The 18969-nt window shown below is 36.4% G+C and overlaps 1 protein-coding gene across 4 annotated transcripts in view; it reads right to left on the bottom strand.

Annotated features, from left to right (window-relative positions):
* ZCCHC7 (zinc finger CCHC-type containing 7) overlaps positions 1 to 17447 on the bottom strand; it is a 258322-nt gene extending 240875 nt beyond the window's left edge. For 2 of the 4 annotated variants that reach the window (XM_004457263.5, XM_058302091.2), the window contains exons 1-2: positions 17312 to 17440; positions 11481 to 12108 (exon numbers count right to left, since the gene is read on the bottom strand). In XM_004457263.5, coding sequence (XP_004457320.1) covers positions 11481 to 12087 — 607 coding nt within the window. In that variant the 5' untranslated portion in view covers positions 12088 to 12108; positions 17312 to 17440. Of the gene's footprint in view, positions 1 to 11480; positions 12109 to 17307 lie in introns of all 4 variants that reach the window. The other 2 variants (XM_071216862.1, XM_071216863.1) reach the window with 2 other exon arrangements.
* Between the last annotated feature and the right edge of the window lie 1522 nt (positions 17448 to 18969).

Genomic DNA, 18969 nt, shown 5'->3' with positions numbered 1-18969 from the left:
GTTTATTCTCACCCAAAATTTGTAGCATTTTAAAGGAAAACCGAAAGGGCTGGAGTCAATATAGACCACTGAATAAAGATTGAAATAACTGTATAGGAGTAAGGTGATCTTTCAAATCTGTACAAAACAATGACTTTTTTTTGGCAATTAAAATCCTCCTCGAAAGTGGGAAAATTTAATGCTATTTCTAAAGAAAGTAACTGACAAAAGTTTATGTTTTACATCAGACCATTTAACACTACAAACTGGCTAGTGTGGTATAAGGACTAACATAGGATGAATGTGTCTTTCTTTAAATAAAGCCCCCTTTCTTCAATTAAATTTGCCATGTTCCTCTATACTCTGAATTCCTCTTAACTGATTTTTCAAAGCATGAATCTGTATTACTTTAATAACTTCACTGATCAGCCAAATTTCCTGTATTTTTAGAGTTGCTTATAAACTACAAATATGAAAAGGGGTATTGAAAAGTTTTCTAGAGTTGCAGTTTTCCATCTCTATAGTAGATACTTCCATTTTGAAGGAGAAATTTAGTTATGAAATAAAATCAAATTGACCTCCTCACTTCAAGGGAATTGTCAGTAAAAATACTTTAATAAGTAGCTCTACAAAGCCATTCTTTCTCCTTGAAGTAATTATTAGTTAACTATATATTTAGGTAAAAGCAACAGGATGGAGGGAGTACAAATGACTTTTCTTTTGATAGAATTATGCTGTTTTCCCTTAAAATGTGTTTGCAAAGGACAGGGATAAGAGCAGTTGCTCTCAAGTCCACCATTAACTAATATTCAAAGCTATGACAAAAGTTGAAATTCTTTTATCATAAATATAAAAGTCACACATTTAGGAGACAAGAACCACTTTAAAATAGTCTATTATATTTATATTTACACTCACCTCCATATTACAAAAATAATTTCTAACTCCCAAATTATATCCTATCCAGAATCAATACTATTAGACCAAGATTCAAAACAAAGACAAGATAAATCCATTTTTTTAAGTATTCTTAAGTATATATGTATAGTTTAAAAAGAAAATGTGACTTAACATATAGGATGCGCAATTAAAATATTTATTTCATTAGCAGCATCAACAACAATCCAGCAAGTAACTTGAAATGCCAAAAACTTAAACATGATAATACCTCTAATTTATAACAAAACAAAGATAAACAATGATGGTGAGATTAAAAACCTTAGGCTGAAAACGTCTATTAAGCCAATACTTTTACTTCATTATTAAGTGTTAACAACTAAAAGAGCATTAGCTCTCTTTATTTTGAAATTTACTATAAATTTAACAAAATCTTAAAAACAGGATGTCCTACTCAGAGACATATGGATTATATGAGTAGCCTATACTCTTAATTAAGAAAAGGATTAAATGTTCTTTAATTTATAATCAAAACACAGATAGATCACATCAAATCTACCTTCTCACCATAAAACTATACTGTCTATAAATTATACTTCTTTTAGACAAATTATCACTATATACAAAAGATTATTTTTATAGCAAACAATAGCCACAAGAAAATTACATTTAAACATTCCTTATCCAGAAAGACATGAGGATTCAAGTTCCTGTGATAAATAGACAATGAAAATGTCGTTCATCTAATTTTATGCTTCTCTATTGCAAAAAAAATATGCAAACCTATAGATAAGGTGAGTAAACAACATTTTAATGGCAACTTAACTAAGTCGTTATTTCAATAATTATATTTCAAGGCACTTTCTTATTAAGCAGTTTCCAATGATTTTGGTAAAAGTGAATCCGTTTCTAAAATAGCAAAAAAAGAGTAAAGTTTAATTCTCTCCCTAGGTACTTAATATTGTTGAAAATTAAAAGCTACTATAAATGAATTTAAACTAAAAGTCATGAATTGACTTTGGAAGGACATATACCTAAGTTGCCAATCAAGAGTGAAATCACAGAAATTAGCAACATACAATATTAACATTCCAAAATGTTATTAAAATCCAACCCAAAGCTGTTTTGGCATTTCTGGGTTTTCTAACCGGATTTTCAGTCTGCTGAACAATGGCTATAAAAGGCTTTCAAACTTCACTCCATTCACAAGTGAAGTTGAAACTGAACATTTTTATTTCTTCTCTCCCTATGACAACTTTACCATGGAACAGTGAATAACACCACTCAAGTCATTATGCTAATTAGAAATTAAATAAAAAGATGCCTTTACAATAGCTAAGTATAAGGTGACATGCTACAACTAGAGACATAGTTCAAAAGCAGCTTTAGGAACTGTGTGGTACATGCTTACAAAAGCTGAAAACATCAGGAAGGAAGCTCTTTGATACTCTCCTCAAATCACTTAGTCAACTGGATATTTAACATGAGACCATTTTTAAATTATAAGGCAGAAATGAAGTTTTTTATATATCAATGAGAAGTACGTCAAACAGCAACCCACTCTTACGACCTATTAGGCCCTAGATCTCTTAAGAAGCTGTATGTATTGAAATTAAGCTGACTGGTTATTTAGTAAATGCAGGGATGGGGTAGGGGGAAGAACACCTTAAAAGGATTTGGGAGTTTTTGAAAGGAGTTTAATAATGTTTACAAAGTAACAGAATGTATTCCTTTCCTAAGTCAAAAGATTACAAGGAAAAACACAAGCTATGAATGGTTAAAGTTATATTTTAAGACATCATCTACTCTGAACAGTCCTACATAAAATACACACATTAAACAGCTGGTTATTTCCTTTGACTATGCATTAGACAGAATTTTTCTATCTGCCAAAAAGTTGGATGAAATATCCAATTATTCTCAAAAGGAGAAGATAAGGGAGATAAATAAGCATCAGGCAGAAAACATTTAAACAAAATCATAAACCAATAAAATCTTCCAACAGCATTCTGAACATAAATATCCTTTCTCATTAGGCTGAAGAGGCTTCTAAAAAGACATGCCATTAAAATGTTTAATCAAGCCAGGATACACATAAACATTAATGGTAGCACAGTCTTAAGTTTCTGTTAGGGTCTTCAGTTTCTATTTCTCCTCCCTGCATTTAATCTGAATTTTGAATCCTAGCCATTCAAGACTCAACTCCTCTTCAACCTTGTGCTTGGTCTATCCAGTGTGATCTTTAAAAACCATCTATTACATTCATCTGGAAATGATTATGTATTGTGGTGGGACATCTCATATTTGTAGACATGCTGTTATTCAATTCTGGTATCATAGTTAACTTTCCATATGTCATGCTAAAGGTTTCTAAAAGCAGATTATATGGCAATTCTTTTTTATTTTATTTTTTCTTTATTAGAGAAGTCGTGGGTTTATACATGCCAATTCTTAAGTCCCAACATCCTTACGGTGTAGTAGTTTGTACACTGTAGGTACCTGACAAGATTTCAGGATTTAGATTTAGGTTTAATTTCAGATTTAGGCTTAATGTTATAAACTAGTAGATCATAAAAGGTCATCAAATCAATAAAACTTACTTAAGGAAAGTGCCCAACTGGAGATACGTTGTTCAAAAGCAATTGATTTCACAAAAAATCTGAGAATGCAATTCAAAAAAATAAACATGAACATATCTTGTAGTTGCAAGAGTTTTGTCAAAATATTTTCCCATTACATTTAGTCTATCAACTATCTCATTTTAGCTTTATAAGTTTAATGAGATATAGTATATTATTTTACCAATAAAAAAATTAAGTTACAACTAGACAACTGCAGAGATAACAACCACTAAATGAGAGCCTATGTCTGTTACCATATTCAGAAGGGATCTTAAACTGAGACCTGAAGGATGAGTAAGTATCAGCCAGGCAAGGTAGGTACTGATATAGGCAGAAAAAGCAGCATGGGTAAAGATCCAGATTAAATAAAACATGATATATTTGAAAAACCAAAATTTAAATAGCTAACTCACTCTACTCAAATTTTAATTAGTTATCAAGACTTGGTTCAGTGCCTAATAAATGCTAGGGATTCAGCAATTGCCTCTAGATGAGTTCTTCATCCTCTGAAATTGTATCCAAAACTTTTATATATGTGCTTATTTGTGGTAGGAAAAGGACTTGACAAAAAAAGTTAAAAGATTTACTACCCTAAGTCCTATAAGCTATTATTTTACTTCTATTTTTAAAGAGCCTAGATTTTACTTTAATTGACTCATGATTTTACTTCAAGGAGTATAATGTCAAGAGTACTACTCTATAAAAAACTCTAGAAGTTCAACTAAATTCACCTAAGATTTGCTAGTAATCCACTCTGTACCAAACCCTGCATAATAAAGGAGGTCTAGTCTATATTGAAAGTCTATACTGAATCAGTCACATAGTAGGAAACAATGTGGCTTCTTCAGCTCCTAAAAATGCTATAGTCTTCATTCTTCAAACGGTAATTTCTTTTGAAATCTTGAACCTATTTACTCTTTTGCTAAATCTAAACCTTTAAGGTTACTAAATGAGAAAAAAATATTAAGACCAGGAATAAATATCAAGCATTCTTTTGAATGTCAAATTTGACTATTTTTCATTAGTTTGAAATATATTTTTTAAGGCTAAAACAAGGGTATTAGTCATTATTTTAATTTACTATTCCTTCATTTTCCAAAAGTACTTATTACATATCTTCTAATGTGTTCGGCTCAAATTAGTGCAGAAGAAAGAAAAAAATGGTCCAGAGTCTAGGAAATGAGAACCATCTTTATATACTACTATGGATTGATCCAGGTATACTGTGAAGAGAAGAACTCAAGGTATAGAAGAGAGTGAATAATATGCTGTTTATTTAAGGAGGAGGAGAGATAATATGAAGACATACACGTTTCTTCTCTTTTTTTTTAACATAAGGACGAACCATCAATTTTCTTTCTTAATGGTGACCCATAAGAGGAAAAGAGGGAACAGGGAAAAGAAAGGATAACAGACTTCTCTGAATATATTTCACCGTGTCTTATTGATCCGAATTTGGAACCTTATGAATATTTTACATAATGATGAAATAAAATTACATTTTAAAAAAAGAATCCTGAAAAACAAATCAAAAGTAAAATGAAACTAATGAACCTAACTATGTACCCAATTGGTGTCAAAGCCACAGTGACAGAAACCTGAATTTAATCTAGTTTCTAGATCTAACTACCAATTCACAGGAAATGTAAAGGAAAATGCAAAAATTAAATAATACCACAAAATCCAGACAAGAGGAAATTCTAGAGGACAAATATTTCAGTTAGTACAATTAAATTTCCAGGAACAAAGAAAAGAAAAAAAAAAGAAGAGACAGGAAGAACCTAAGAGATTAAATGAGGCTTAAATTATCAACCAACTGCAACAACGACACCTGATTCAAACAAACAGTAAGGAAAAAAAAAATTAAGAATCAATCAGGGGAAGATACCAAATGTACCCTATACAGGAGTTTGTGGTAACAGTATAATGATATTCTCTCATAATATGTAACACATGTACCACAACAATGTAATGTGTTGGTGGAGGGGTACTGTACAGGAATTCTGCATATTGTATATGATTGTTTTGTAAATTCCCAATGTGTCTAATAAAAAATAAACATATATATATATTTTTTTAAAAGAGTGAATCAAGAAATCTCAACCCTCCCTAAAGACAAAATAATTATTAGTAACATGCTTAGGTGTGATATGATTCAGTGTTTTAAAAAGAATCCTTACCTTTTGAGAAATACACACAACAAATGAAATATGATATTTGGTGATTTGCTTCAAAATAATACAAGGGGAGTAGAGTTATAGATGAGGAAAGGTATTTGATCGGTCATATTATTGCTGGGTTACAGAACATGGAGCTTCAATAAGAGTCCCTATTTTTGTATTCCTTGAAATTTCCATAATAAAAAATTTACCAAAAGAAAGAGTTAACAAGCACTCCTGGAACTAATAATTTCCCTTCACTATCCAGGAAAATATGTTGTTGATTATCCTTCTGTAATTCCTATAGCACAAATACTCTTTCCCCATCTTTTGATTGTCTTATACAACAAAGGCTTCTGAAACTTGAAATTCCTCTCACAAATTAAAAAAGATGCTTGAGAAGCAGATGTGGCTCAAGTGGTTGGACCCCCACCTACCACATGGGAGGTATCAGGTTCAGTTCCCAGTGCCTCCTAAAGAAGACAAGCAAGATAGTGAGCCCTGGGCTAGCGCAGCGAGATGATGGAATGAGAAGACACAAGGAAAGACAATGAGAGACACCACAAAACACGGAGTGTAAGTGGCTCAAGCTCTTGTGTACTCACACATGGGAGGTGCCAGGTTTGGTTCCTGGTGCCTCCTAAAAAGAAGACAAGCAGACACAGAGATCAGACAGTGAGCCCAAATGAGCAGGGAGGGAATAAATAAATAAAAATAAATCTTTAGAAAAAAAATGCTCATTTCTTTTGGTCACATTTTCCACAAACTCCCATGGACATGAAAAAAACCTTCTCTTTAAAGATTATATAAACTGAACCAGACCTATCCCCAAAGCTATTTTTGAAAGGGATAATAATGATGAGAGTAATAACACACTCAAATAGACTTTAGTACTGAATATATTGCTTATTAATTGGAAATAGGATTATAGCATTAGCAGATCAAGGAAATAAAAGATTATATTTTAGTTGATATGAGTGAAGCAAATTAATTTGCAGAATTGCAAAATTTGTTTCAATTTGGCTGGAACAGAAAAATAAATCCTAGGAGCAAAGAGTAAGGATAAAAAGCACTATGGATAATAGGAACATATACCGAATGTCTGGAATTATGTAGGTCTTTCAGCAAATACTTTTACTAGTGTTTCTGAAAAAGTGGTTTAAATTTATACACATAAAACCTGAAAGGAATACATATGCGTAGGATGAATCAGTTTCTTTACAAATTATAAATTATCAGTTTCTTTATAAATTACAAAAGGAAAATCTGATGCAAAAAAGCTATTCTAGAAAAATGCAAGACAATACAAACTACAAAACATCTAAAAAAAAGAGAGAGAAGAACTATAAGAAATAGTAAAGAGCCTGCTAGCAAATAGAAATGTGCAACACAATGTCATAGTAAAAACAATGCAATTAATTGGAACACTTGTACACTGCTAGTGGGAATAATAAAATGGTAGGCACTATAAAATAGTTTAGCGGTTCCTCAAAAATTTAAACATAGAAATCACTAGGTGACTCACATAATCACCCACACGTTGGTACATACCCCAAAGAACTGAAAACAGGTATTCAAACAAATACTTACACACAAATATTCATAGCAGCACTACACACAATAACCAAATGGTGGAAACAACCCAAATGTCTATCAACTAATAAATGAATAAACAAATAAGGTATATACAATGGAATATCATTCACAGTGATAAAAAGGAATGAAGTACTGATACATGCTACAGCATGGATGAACCTCAAACATATTATGCTAAGTGAAAAAAGCCAGACACAGAAAGTCATATATTGTATGATTCTATTCATATGAACTACTCAGAATAGGTAAATTCTTACACACAGAAAGCAGGTTAGTGGTTGCCAGTGGAAATGACTGCTTAATGTGTATGTGTCTCTTTGGGAGTGATGAAAATATTCTGGAAGTAGATAGAGATTATGGCTCTACAACACTGTGAATGTACTAAATAAGCCACCGAAATGTATACTTTAAAATGGTTAATTTTCTAGTTACTTGATTTTTACCTCAAAAAGAAATACAAATATAGCCCTTCCCCCACCCTACCCCCAAAAGCAGTTAAAGCATTTTACCTGGTTATAAAGCATACTAAAAGTATTTCCCCACAAATTTCTATGTATCTGATTACTAACCTTCTTTTCTTCATTCCTATAAGACAAATTTGACTAAATTCATCATTGCCTTTCCTCCAGAATTCTCATTTCCATATGGCTCAGCTGCCCCCCACCCTATCCTCACTATTCTCTCTATCCCTTTCACCTTGCCCTGAGAAATACTTGTTCTGTCACAAATCAGCTCCCAGTTAACCTGCTTCTCCTTTTGTATTCCCCATCTTTATAACCGTGAAATCATCATTATTAACTCCTTTCTCTATGATTCTCACCCAGTAAGTTACCAAGCTCTGACTACACTCCCACCAAAAGCTCTCTCAAATTCACTTCCTCCTTGCTATTCCCATCACTGACAAATTCATTCTGTTCTCATCATTTTTAGCCCAGAATAAAATAGAAACCTACCCACGCCCCCATTTTGAAAATTGCTAACTCTACAAATAAACCTACACACAACCACTAGAATTCTTTAAAATAAAAATACAAACATGCTACTTCCCCGCTTAAAATCTTTCAATGATTCCAGGGCTTTCAGGGTAATTCTTTAAGACTGATACAGAAAGCCCTTTTATGATCTAACCCCTAATGGCCTTACTAAACTTTTATTACCTCATTCCCCCACCTACCTCCTTACCAACCAGACTAAAATACCTTCATATCCCCAAATCCATGGTTCCATGTTATTTGGCTATGTTTTTGCACATGCTTTTCTCTCCACTTCATATCTCCTACTCCAAGCCAACCCCCATTCGAATCTCTCTCTCCAGCTAGAAAACTACTACTCATCCTTCAAAACTCAATTCTAGCATCCTGGCTTCCAACAAGTCTTTTCCAACTGTTCATTTTAAAATAAGTCTCTTCCCACGTTCCCATACCATTCAGCATTTTAATTATTTGTCTTTTATAGGTCATCCACACTATACAGTTAGGTCCTTTTAGACTGTCTTTCCTCTCCATGACTCAATATTTATACAATAAAATTATATTAATAAATGAACTTCCTCTACTTGCCTCCTTTTTAACTGTAACCTGACTTTTGCCAACAATGTCATGTAACCAGTAACCTGCCCCTTGGGAATGTTATGTCCAATTAGCTCCCCTCATGTCAACAAAAAAGGAGAATGGTCCCTTCCACGCCCTGTACCACCACTCCCACTCCAGTGCCATACCGTGTCCATCATTTTTCATTACTCTACTTCTACTTTAGAGCCATATCATCAGTTAACTCTCCACTTTTTCATCACCATTGTTTACCATACTCATAACAGTTCTAAGTTTCTCAATGAATTCAGTCCCTATTTCATGTTTTTTCCAACCTACTTGCATTCTGCCATCAATTTCAGCATCTCTGTAGATTCCTTAGTACAAAAGTAGAAACCAGATGACAAAAAGCTGGTTTAAAAGGAAAGATGACAAGCTGATTTTTATAATTTATCAAGCTTTTGTTTTAGTATGTCAGATCTGAAAACACAGTAAGATACTGAAATGGAAATATTCAATAAGGTGACACAGGGTGCTGGCTTAAGAAAAAGCTAAAAAAAAAAAGATGCCAATTTGATCATGAACATAGAAGTGATGGATGAAAGTGGGTGGAATCTCAGGAGAAAGCAATTTAGAGAAAAAAGAGTAAGCTAAAGTGCTTGTTTTGACCTTCCATAATTTTATGCTTAACAGTAGATTATCTGGTTACTCTTGCTCCAGGCTGGCAAGTATTACTGAAAAAAGGCATGGAAGCCTTTGGAGCAAGTTCAACACAAGTTCATAGCGTTTTAATTTTGTCTGAATACTACTCCTAAGCAAACTTTTTATTCTCTTATTGTTGATTCATTAATGCAATGATTTCCAACCTATGAGTTTCACATTCCTGGAGAGCTGCAGAATTAGTTACTCCAATGAGTCTCCAGAGGCATTACTACATAAAGACTATCTTCCGCAGTTAAGTATTAATATTTTTCAAATATGTAGATACTGTTGTGGTTAATAAAATACAAAGCCATCTATGAAAGTACTGACTAGTACTTTTTTGCTTCTATCCATTTTCTAAATTAACAGTGAAATTATAACTACAGTCATGTGGGGGTCCACAAAACTGTTCTGAAGTTAGAAAATGTTATCTTCAAAATATTGGGAACCATTACTTTAGAATATTCCCCATAGCACTTTAACATCTTTTCCACATTCTAAGTTTCCAATCAGCCCCTGCCCATTTCCACTCGCACTTCCACTTTTATTTTTCCAAGAAAATCAAAGGGCGCTTCATAAGTACCTTTATCCACCTGCTTCACTTCCTCAATCCATATGAACTTATCTTCTCTTCATTACTTCTATAAATGTTTGAAGATTTTGCAATTAATGGTGTGCCTCCTCCTTTTTCAAGACTGTCATTAATGTACACACCTGATCCCATCTCTTACCTGGCCCCTCCCTTACCCAATCCATCAACAAGTTAAATCTCTCCCTCAAAAATGTCTTCCCTTCTAACCAAAATCATTATTAGAGGTTCCCTTGTTATTAGAAAATTTAACTTGATCCTGGTTTTGTGTTCTAGCTATTATGCTAATTCTTTTCTTCCTTTTGCAGTTACACTTTCAGGGTCAGCAAACTAAAGCTTAGGCCAGCATCCTATTATTGTAAATAAGGTTTTATTGAAAGAGTCACTTCCATTTCTTTAGGTATTATCTATTGCTGCTTTCACACTACAAGGGCAGAGTCAAGTAGTTATAGATCCTACCCTAAAGATCCCAGACTAAAATATCTGGCTCTAAAAAAAAAAAAAATGTTTGCTGATCCCTGGGGCTCCAAAGCATGGTTTACATTCAGTGCCATCATTTTCTCTGAGGACAGCAGGATGCCATCAACAGTTGTGGAATAGCAATAAAGTACCATGATTAAGAGGACATTTCAAGATGACTAGTTTAATAACAGCATACAGGGAAGATTTTAAAAGGAAGGAAACCATTTAGGAAACTATTTCAACAGTCTAAGCATTTGGAATAACAGGAGTGAAATGAATAAAAGGACATTTTAAAGGAACCAGCATAAGACTAGATTACTACATGTGATAAAGGAGACAAAAGTTAATATCAAAATTTCAATCCTCAATGATGTAGCTCTCAGAATTTGCATTCTCTCCTACAGTCTACTGTAGACTTAAAGCTCCTAACAGTTCCCTGCCTGACTGTGGAGTTCCTAAAATCCTAATTCTGAGTCCATATCCTCTGTGTGCCAGATACTCCCCATGCTTACCATGCTAGCTCCAGCGTTAGCAAATCTCTTAGGAAGAGGCAGACCTAGAAAGCTGGCTCATTTAGAATGAGCACAGGGCCAATGTCAGATGTTGACAAAGTGCTTCCCTGTGCACAGAGAGAGGGGAACAAAAATTTCAGGTCCAGAACAGGCTCTAGCCAAACAGGAATTTGGCTAGGAACAGCTATGAATTTGCTTACAGCAGAGGCAGTGTCTTTGGTATTCTGACATACTCTTTTGATGTTCAGACCAACCACTGTGAGAGTAGCCATTGGTAAGAGTCTCATGAGAAACAAGCCATAAATAAATAAATAAATAAACCAAGACTGAAAGGTGAGGAATTAAAGCAGACCCTATTGGTCTTTTGTCTAGAAAAAGCAGTCTTCCTGATTAAAGGTGATACTATTTTTCAAAATGGCCAATATAATACTAACCTTCATTAAATGAGTTTTCACATCCCACAAGGTTGAGAAGGATATCATCATCTTTATCATCTACTTCACCACCCAGAAGCATCCAGCTTTCCACATTATCACTTTCTGAAATGGTGCTCTCTTCCTCTTCACTCGAACTGACCTCTATAATCATGACCTCTCGGAGCATACGAGATTTCTCTTCAGGTTTAAGTTTCCCAATATCCTTCTTACATTTCTTATCAGCCAACTCGGAATGAAGAGAAGCAGGAGGACCTCGGGTCTTTTCTTGTACTTGGACTCTAACATTCTTTCTTTTACATCTATATATACTATCTTCATCAGACAAAGTGATGACCTCTGACCCATCAGATAGCTGGATGACCTCACTATCTGAAAGGACAATTAGATTTTTCTGATTCGATTTACTACTCAGTGATTCAGAATTCCCAGAGTTGTTTTCTTCATATTCTTCCTCCCTGATGACATTACCAAGATCCTGGGCATAATGAACTTGGCTATAGAGCTGAAATTCCACCTCGCTATCAACACTCAGTTCACTTGATGACTCCTCACGATAAAGGTCATCTTCATATGCTTCTACAGTCTCATAACCACCAAACATCATGGAAAGTCAGTAAGGTTGATTCTGTAAAAGACAAAGTCATAAAAAGAATATATTTTAAAAGTTCAGATCGTGTTTACTACATAATGATGTCACCCCTTAGAGCCAAGTTCTGCATGAAGGTCACCACTTTTCTCTATTACATTTTTTTTTTAAAGATTTATTTTTTATTTATTTCTCTCCCCTTCCCCTATCCCCCAGTTGTCTGCTCTCTGTGTCCATTTGCTGTGTGTTCTTCTGTGACAGCTCCCACCCTTATCAGCGGCACCCGGAATCTGTGTTTCTTTTTGTTGCATCATGTTGTATCAGCTCTCCATGTGTGTGGCGCCATTCCTGGGCAGGCTGCACTTTCTTTCGCGCTGGGCGGCTCTCCTTATGGGGCGCACTCCTTGTGCATGGGGCTCCCCTACACGGGGGACACTCTTGCGTGCCATGGCACTCCTTGCACGCATCAGCACTGCGCATGGACCAGCTCCACATGGGTCAAGGAGGCCTGGGGTTTGAACCACGGACCTCCCGTGTGGTAGGCGGGCCCCCTATACATTGGGCCAAGTCCACTTCCCTCAATTACATATTAAAATACCCTTTTCTCTTAGAATACCTTTTGTGCAAGAATTTCTAATCATCCTATGACCTACTCTAATGATGTCCAAGCCTCCCAAATGAGAACTACTACTAATAAACTGAGTTATAATTACTAATGGAAATAACATCGTTCTCAGGTATGTTGAAGAAGAAAATTAGGTTAAGACACATCTCTGCAGACACCAAACAAATGTTCTCCAAATGTGGAAAAAATTACAAAAAGGGGAAGCAGATGCGGCTCAAGAGACTGAGCTCCCACCTACCACATGGGAGGTCCCTGGTTCAGTTCCTAGTGCCTACTAAAGAAGACAGAGCTGACCCAACAGGCAGGCACAGGGAGCTGATGCAACAGGAGATACGGGGAGGAAAAACATAATGAGAGATACAACAAAGCAGGGAACAGAGGTGGCTCAAGTGATCAGGCACCTCCTTTTCACATCAGAGGTCCTAGGTTTGGCTCTCCATGCCTCCTAAAGAAAGAGGGAAGACAAACAGATACACACACAGCGAGTGCAAACAACAAAGGGATGGGAAGAAATAAATAAATCTTTTTTAAAAAATCTTAAAAAAGCTTTTAGGTAGCTCTGTTATAAACTTTCTTCACCTCTTGGTTCTAGTTCTGTACGTCATCTTTTCAGGTATACATTCTCATACAGAAATATTTCAACTATGACTGGAATCCACAATAGGAAATAATTATCAAATTTACTGTTTTGATGGTGATCTTCATTCTCAAATAAAAAAATTAATCTCATGGCCTTCTGATCCTTGTCCAAAGGAATCCAAAAAAAAATCCTGGCTTATTTAAATGTATGAAATACAAACTTACGAAGGACCTAAAATTGAGGCAAAACTCAGCAGCTTTCAGAATAAAAGCATAAAGAGAAACACTTGACTTTCTTATTATGAGCATGATAAATCCTGCTCATCCTTCAGCTCAGCTTAAACATCGTTTCCTCAGGCAGGCTTCCTTGACCCACCAAACTAAACTGAGTGTCCCTCTTATAGACTTCCATAGCACTTTATATTTCAAAACACTCATCACTTGAATAATTATTCAATGTAAATCTCCCATAATCTCAGATCACAAACCCCAAGAGGGCAGGAACTACAAGCACTCTGTTAAACACAGGATCCCCAAAGCCAACAAAGTGACTGGCATTTAGGGCAACCTTTCTAAATGTTTGTTGAATGAATGAATGAATAAATAAATGAATAATATAATCAGGCATTTGTTCTTCAATCCTGATAAATTTATATGTATCTAAAATATGGAAATGATGAGGGGATAAGTTTCACAGCTGTCTTCAACTATTCCAAAACCTAAATTCTTTTATCATCAAGCAAAGATCTACACAAGTTTCCATTAGGAATAGATGGAATACTGATCAAAACAAGAATTCCTATTTGCTCAAAAATTAGGGACACCCTACAAAACAATAAAAATGACAATTTATTCTTTTGACTCCACTTTTAGCTACAGAGATATAATTAAGAAAGAACAGTAGTTTTCTTAGTTTCCCAATTCTCTGTCCAAAATGTCAGAATATAGTTTTCGTGATATGACTAGATGACGCCCAAGAACCATATGAATAGAAGTGAAAAATGTATTACACTAGTGCTGGGGTTTTTGTTTTGTTTTATAGAAATAAACCAACTTTAAATGCTTTTTCTTTTAGTACAAAATATTCATTCTCTCATTGCATCATGTCCTTTGGATGGCTACATTGTTATTATCATACAAGCTGAATGTGGCTGTCTGATTAATAATGCTTAAAGTATTTATCAGTTTATATTGAAATGGTAGCCTCAGAAGAATTCAAATAAAAAACCCAACACTTTCCTTTTTATTTAATAGATAAATTAATTCTGAAAGAAGTCAAAGGAATTATGCTTCCTTCAAAATCCTCACTGGATCCATCCTGAGGATTCAGTGTGGACTTAAGATAAAACATAATTCCTGTGCAGCAAAGAAAAAAATTAAAGAGGTGAATTACAGTTACAAATTTGCACTACTCTTGGAGCCATCCCAAAGGAAAGGGATTAAGAACAGAGCCACAGGCACACCTGTGAACATATGCCAAAAATAAACTCAAGAAACATAATAAAAATCGACTTCCTTGGGTCTATGGGTTTATCTCTTTTTCTGAAATGTAGAAAAATGAATTTAACAATTTAGCCCCTATGGCCTTTAAGAGGATTTTGTACCTTCTGTACTTGAAAATTGTGCTCAGCATAACCTGCTCTCTGTAGGTAGCTTGTGTATGCCAGGCTCATGATTTTTCTGAGGCTATTTTGTGTTTTGTTACTACTTTAATTACATTCGAATGCATTTAATTTACTTAAAAAAAAGAAAACTCAGAGGATGAATACAAAATATATATCTCTTGACTCAGAAGATTTTCTCAGCTTCTTGATAAGTCTATACAATTCCCAACCATACTTTAACTATATAAGGGCCCTATGACAGTCTCAAAATTTTATAATGTGCTTTTCACATTATCTCATACAACCTCCTAAATTTACAGATAAGGAAACTGACATCCAGAGAGATGAGGCCTATCAAAAGCATTCGACTGGTTAAAAATACAGTTGGAATGACTGACATTTCCCTGACTCTCAGCCAAATGTTCAATAAGCTTTGTAAATAAAATTAAAAGTAAATAAATACATTTCAAATATATTTTTTAAAACTTTCTTCAATGCTATATTTGCATGGTTCTAACACTTAAATGTGCCACAGAGATATCTACTGTACTTCCCAGAGGAGTCTAAAAACTATGAAAGAGGCATTTTAATTGGAAGGAAAAACATACATCTTAAGTTTGTCAGTTTACCATTCAAGAGTCTCCCAGATTGATGTTCAAAAGGCCATAGCAATCCCATAACCAAAAAAGAACCTTATATAAGAACCTAAAATATATATTTGGCAATGAAACTTATCTAAAAAATAAAAATGGTTCAACAGACATAAGCAGCTATAGAGAATAACTGCACTGGCTCTTACCATTCAAATGAGGGAGCAATATTCATCACTGAGTTTATTTAAATTACACAACTTACAACTTATTTAAGCTTTCAGAATCTATATAACCTCTAAAGCCAATCTTACTGTCCAAAGAGTCTGCCTACTGGTCACTCCAGACATTCTGCTCTTATTTCCTTGCAAGGCATTTTTATAAAATCATTAGTCTTGATGTTCCTTCTTGATGACACAGGCCTTCATCTCAGGGAGATTTAAACCAAATCCACAGTTTTCATTTGGAAAGTGATTAATACACATTTGATTTTCAACTTAAAATTTCTGACTTACTCTTATTAAGCTGCTGTAACAGTGACAGATTTGAAACACAAATAAATTGTAATGTTAAAGTTTTTGTACATTCTTCAAATGTGATTGCTACTTTTAATCAAATCTGACTGGGGTAGAAAATCCAAAGGGGTGAAAGAATGGTCACAAAGAACAGGAAAACAGAACACAAGATACTGGTGAGAGAAAATTAAGGTTAACTTTATTCATACATGTCCCAGCTGTTCTTGGGATATGTAAAATAATTTTAGAACTAACCTTATCTGCAAACACTTCCTTTGCCACCTTTCCCTCCACTCTTTTCCTTTAGCCAAGCAGTCCCTTACTTACAGCTGTTGGACAATCCCCATTTCTAGTACAAATCCTCACCACCACTTCCTCAGTTCATTCCCCACCCTCGGACGGTCTTGAAAACAGCAGTGCTTAACTGTCTAAAAAACAAAATGCTGTCTCAGATATACACACAATCCACTTGAAATTCTTTGGATGTGGTAGCCTAAGAATTCAAAATATAGTAAAGAGCTTGAAGGAACCTGAAAGTCACCAAATTAAATGCCCTCACTTACACATGGAAAAACGGACTCAGAAAAAAGTATTTATTTACTGAGCTGTAAAGGCGCTAGAAGATATCCCAATGCAATACAGTACTCTGAAATAAAGGTAAAACTCAGCATAGAGAAGATATCTCTAGAATTACCAGCGAATCGGTATCAGAGCTGGGACTAGAACCTAGCCAGTTTTTCAATTTGCACCGGCAGCTTTCTTAAAGTTGAAGGCAACAGTCGGCTTACAAGGATATAAGGGATAAAAGTAAATCTTAGTGAACATAGTTCAAGTCTCTTGTTTAACACGAGGAAAGAGACACATATCCAGAACTTTTTTTTTTTTTTTTTTTGTCCCACTGCTACAGATGCTGCTGAGAGAAAACTGCAGTTGGCCCAGCACCACAGTTCGGCTCCATCGGGCCGGGCGCCCTCTCCGCACAGCGGGACCTCCGGGTTTAACAGACTGACCGGCTCCCCCAAAAGACAGGGAATTGGGGGAGGAGGGACTTAAAATGGGCAGAAACGGCACCTCCCACGGAGGTCGCCGGAGCCAAGCCCCTAAATCACCACCTCAGGCCTTGGAGAGGAAAAGCAACGGGGATGTCCAGGGGCGGCATGTGGCTAAGTGGCCACGAGCCGCGCCCCGCGCCGCCCGGAAAGGGAAACGGATGGGGAACGGAGGTCGGCGTGGAAACACGAGCTAGTTCCACAGCCCAGGAGACGACACGGAAGGCGGAAAAGGGCCCCCCGTCCGAGGACGTCTCGGGTCCGTGACACACATACTCACTGCCGCGGCTGCAACCAGGAAGCACCAACCAGGAACCAAAACGCGTAGAAGGACGGGGAGGGGCGAGGACAAATGAGGTAAGAAAGCCGCGTCCAAGAGGACCCGGGAGGAGGTAAGGCATTTCCGGGGAAAACACAGCTCTCGGGAGTCGTATTTCCGTCCCCGCCCACTCATGGGCCATCAGTGCGCGTGCGTAGCAGCCGCTAACCCCCACCGATAATCATTGGATTTGCTGTCTTTCTTTGCTCCTTCAACTTTCACGACTTTTTTCGGAGATAGCCAGGCTACGCCTATGATAAGGGATACTTTGTTTGAATGCCTTACACGGAGGAAGTGCTAGTGACCCGGCAAAAGCAAAGGGACGGCGCGCCCATCTGTGCCCGGAGAGAAACTACGGCCCCCATCATGCCCTGAGGAGACCTCAAGACAAGCTCCGCCCCCTTTACCAAGGCTTGCCTAGACACCCCCCTAATGCCACGTGGTGCAGGAGCTACGCCGAGGGTCCGCTAGCTTCCTAGGGCTGGCGCTGGCTGGCAGCTTGCAGGGCAAACTCGGAGTTCTCCGGCATGACAGAAACCTCTTTGAAAGTGCCTGCAAATCTGGCTCCATCTCCTGAGTGCTGGGTGGCCTTAGGCAGATCCCTTAGACCCTCCAAAGCGTGAGGCGGGGCTAAGGGTTGGATTTAACACTGGTCTTTTGGAAGTCACCAGAGGTTGCAAGATTGTCTTGGGAGCCTCTGACTTCGATTCCCTTTCTCATACTTTACCAATTCGTTGACCCCTAACAAAACATAGACTTGACATTGATTCATTTCATCAACATTTATGAGCATCTGTTAGAAGCCTGGTAGTTCTGGAAACTGAGGGTACAGTCGTAAATTTTGAAAGAACTGTGGTCTTGTAGAGCTAAGTCTAGCTGAGTAAATAGAATACTGATGATGTGGGCTATGGGTGAGAGGCTCTTTGTCTCTTCCAAGATAACCTTAACCTAAGCTGCCTGTCCTTACTTGTGGGTGTGGGATGGTGAGAGGCTGCAGCCCTGCCCTTGGTAACCATGACAATGCTCCAGTCCCAGGAAACAGTTTATCAATGCAAACTCTATAAACTTCATATATTCAGGGAAAATGCAAACCAAATGTGCTAAAAGCTTATCTAGAATGTATGAAGTCCATGCTAAAAGCTTACCTAGGATGTGGAAGATATATATGCTAATTCAAACCTATTGAGCACTGAAACAAAGAACGATTTAGCCCTTCCTCTGTATAAAAAGAACTCAAAATTCTTGTTCGGGGCTCAGGTTTGCAACAGAAAGCTCCTGAGTCCGGCCGGACGTCAATAAACCAGTTTTCCTTCTCAAAATCATTCCTGAGTCCTGGCCTTTCTATATGCAAATAATTGAACCTCTCTCAAATTCTACACCACCAATAGTTTAGTTATAGTCTAAGAGTGTGGCCGGGAAAATAATTAGAAATTTGAATTAGAATGGGGTGCTATAAAAAAGTGAAATTAAAGGACCCATTTTGCAGAGAAGAAATGGGCAGAGAAGTGGGTCACAGGTTACTGGATTGTTTGTTTAGGTATTATGCATCGGGTTTAACAGATAATATCTTTTTTAAAAAACAGCGTTTTTATCAAGTGCCAGGCTTACTCCTGTGAGTG

The sequence above is a fragment of the Dasypus novemcinctus genome, chromosome 8 (assembly GCF_030445035.2).
Source record: "Dasypus novemcinctus isolate mDasNov1 chromosome 8, mDasNov1.1.hap2, whole genome shotgun sequence".
Lineage (NCBI taxonomy): Eukaryota > Metazoa > Chordata > Mammalia > Cingulata > Dasypodidae > Dasypus > Dasypus novemcinctus.
The sequence above is the reverse complement of the archived record's forward strand: the minus strand, read 5'-3'. Positions and strand labels throughout refer to the sequence as shown.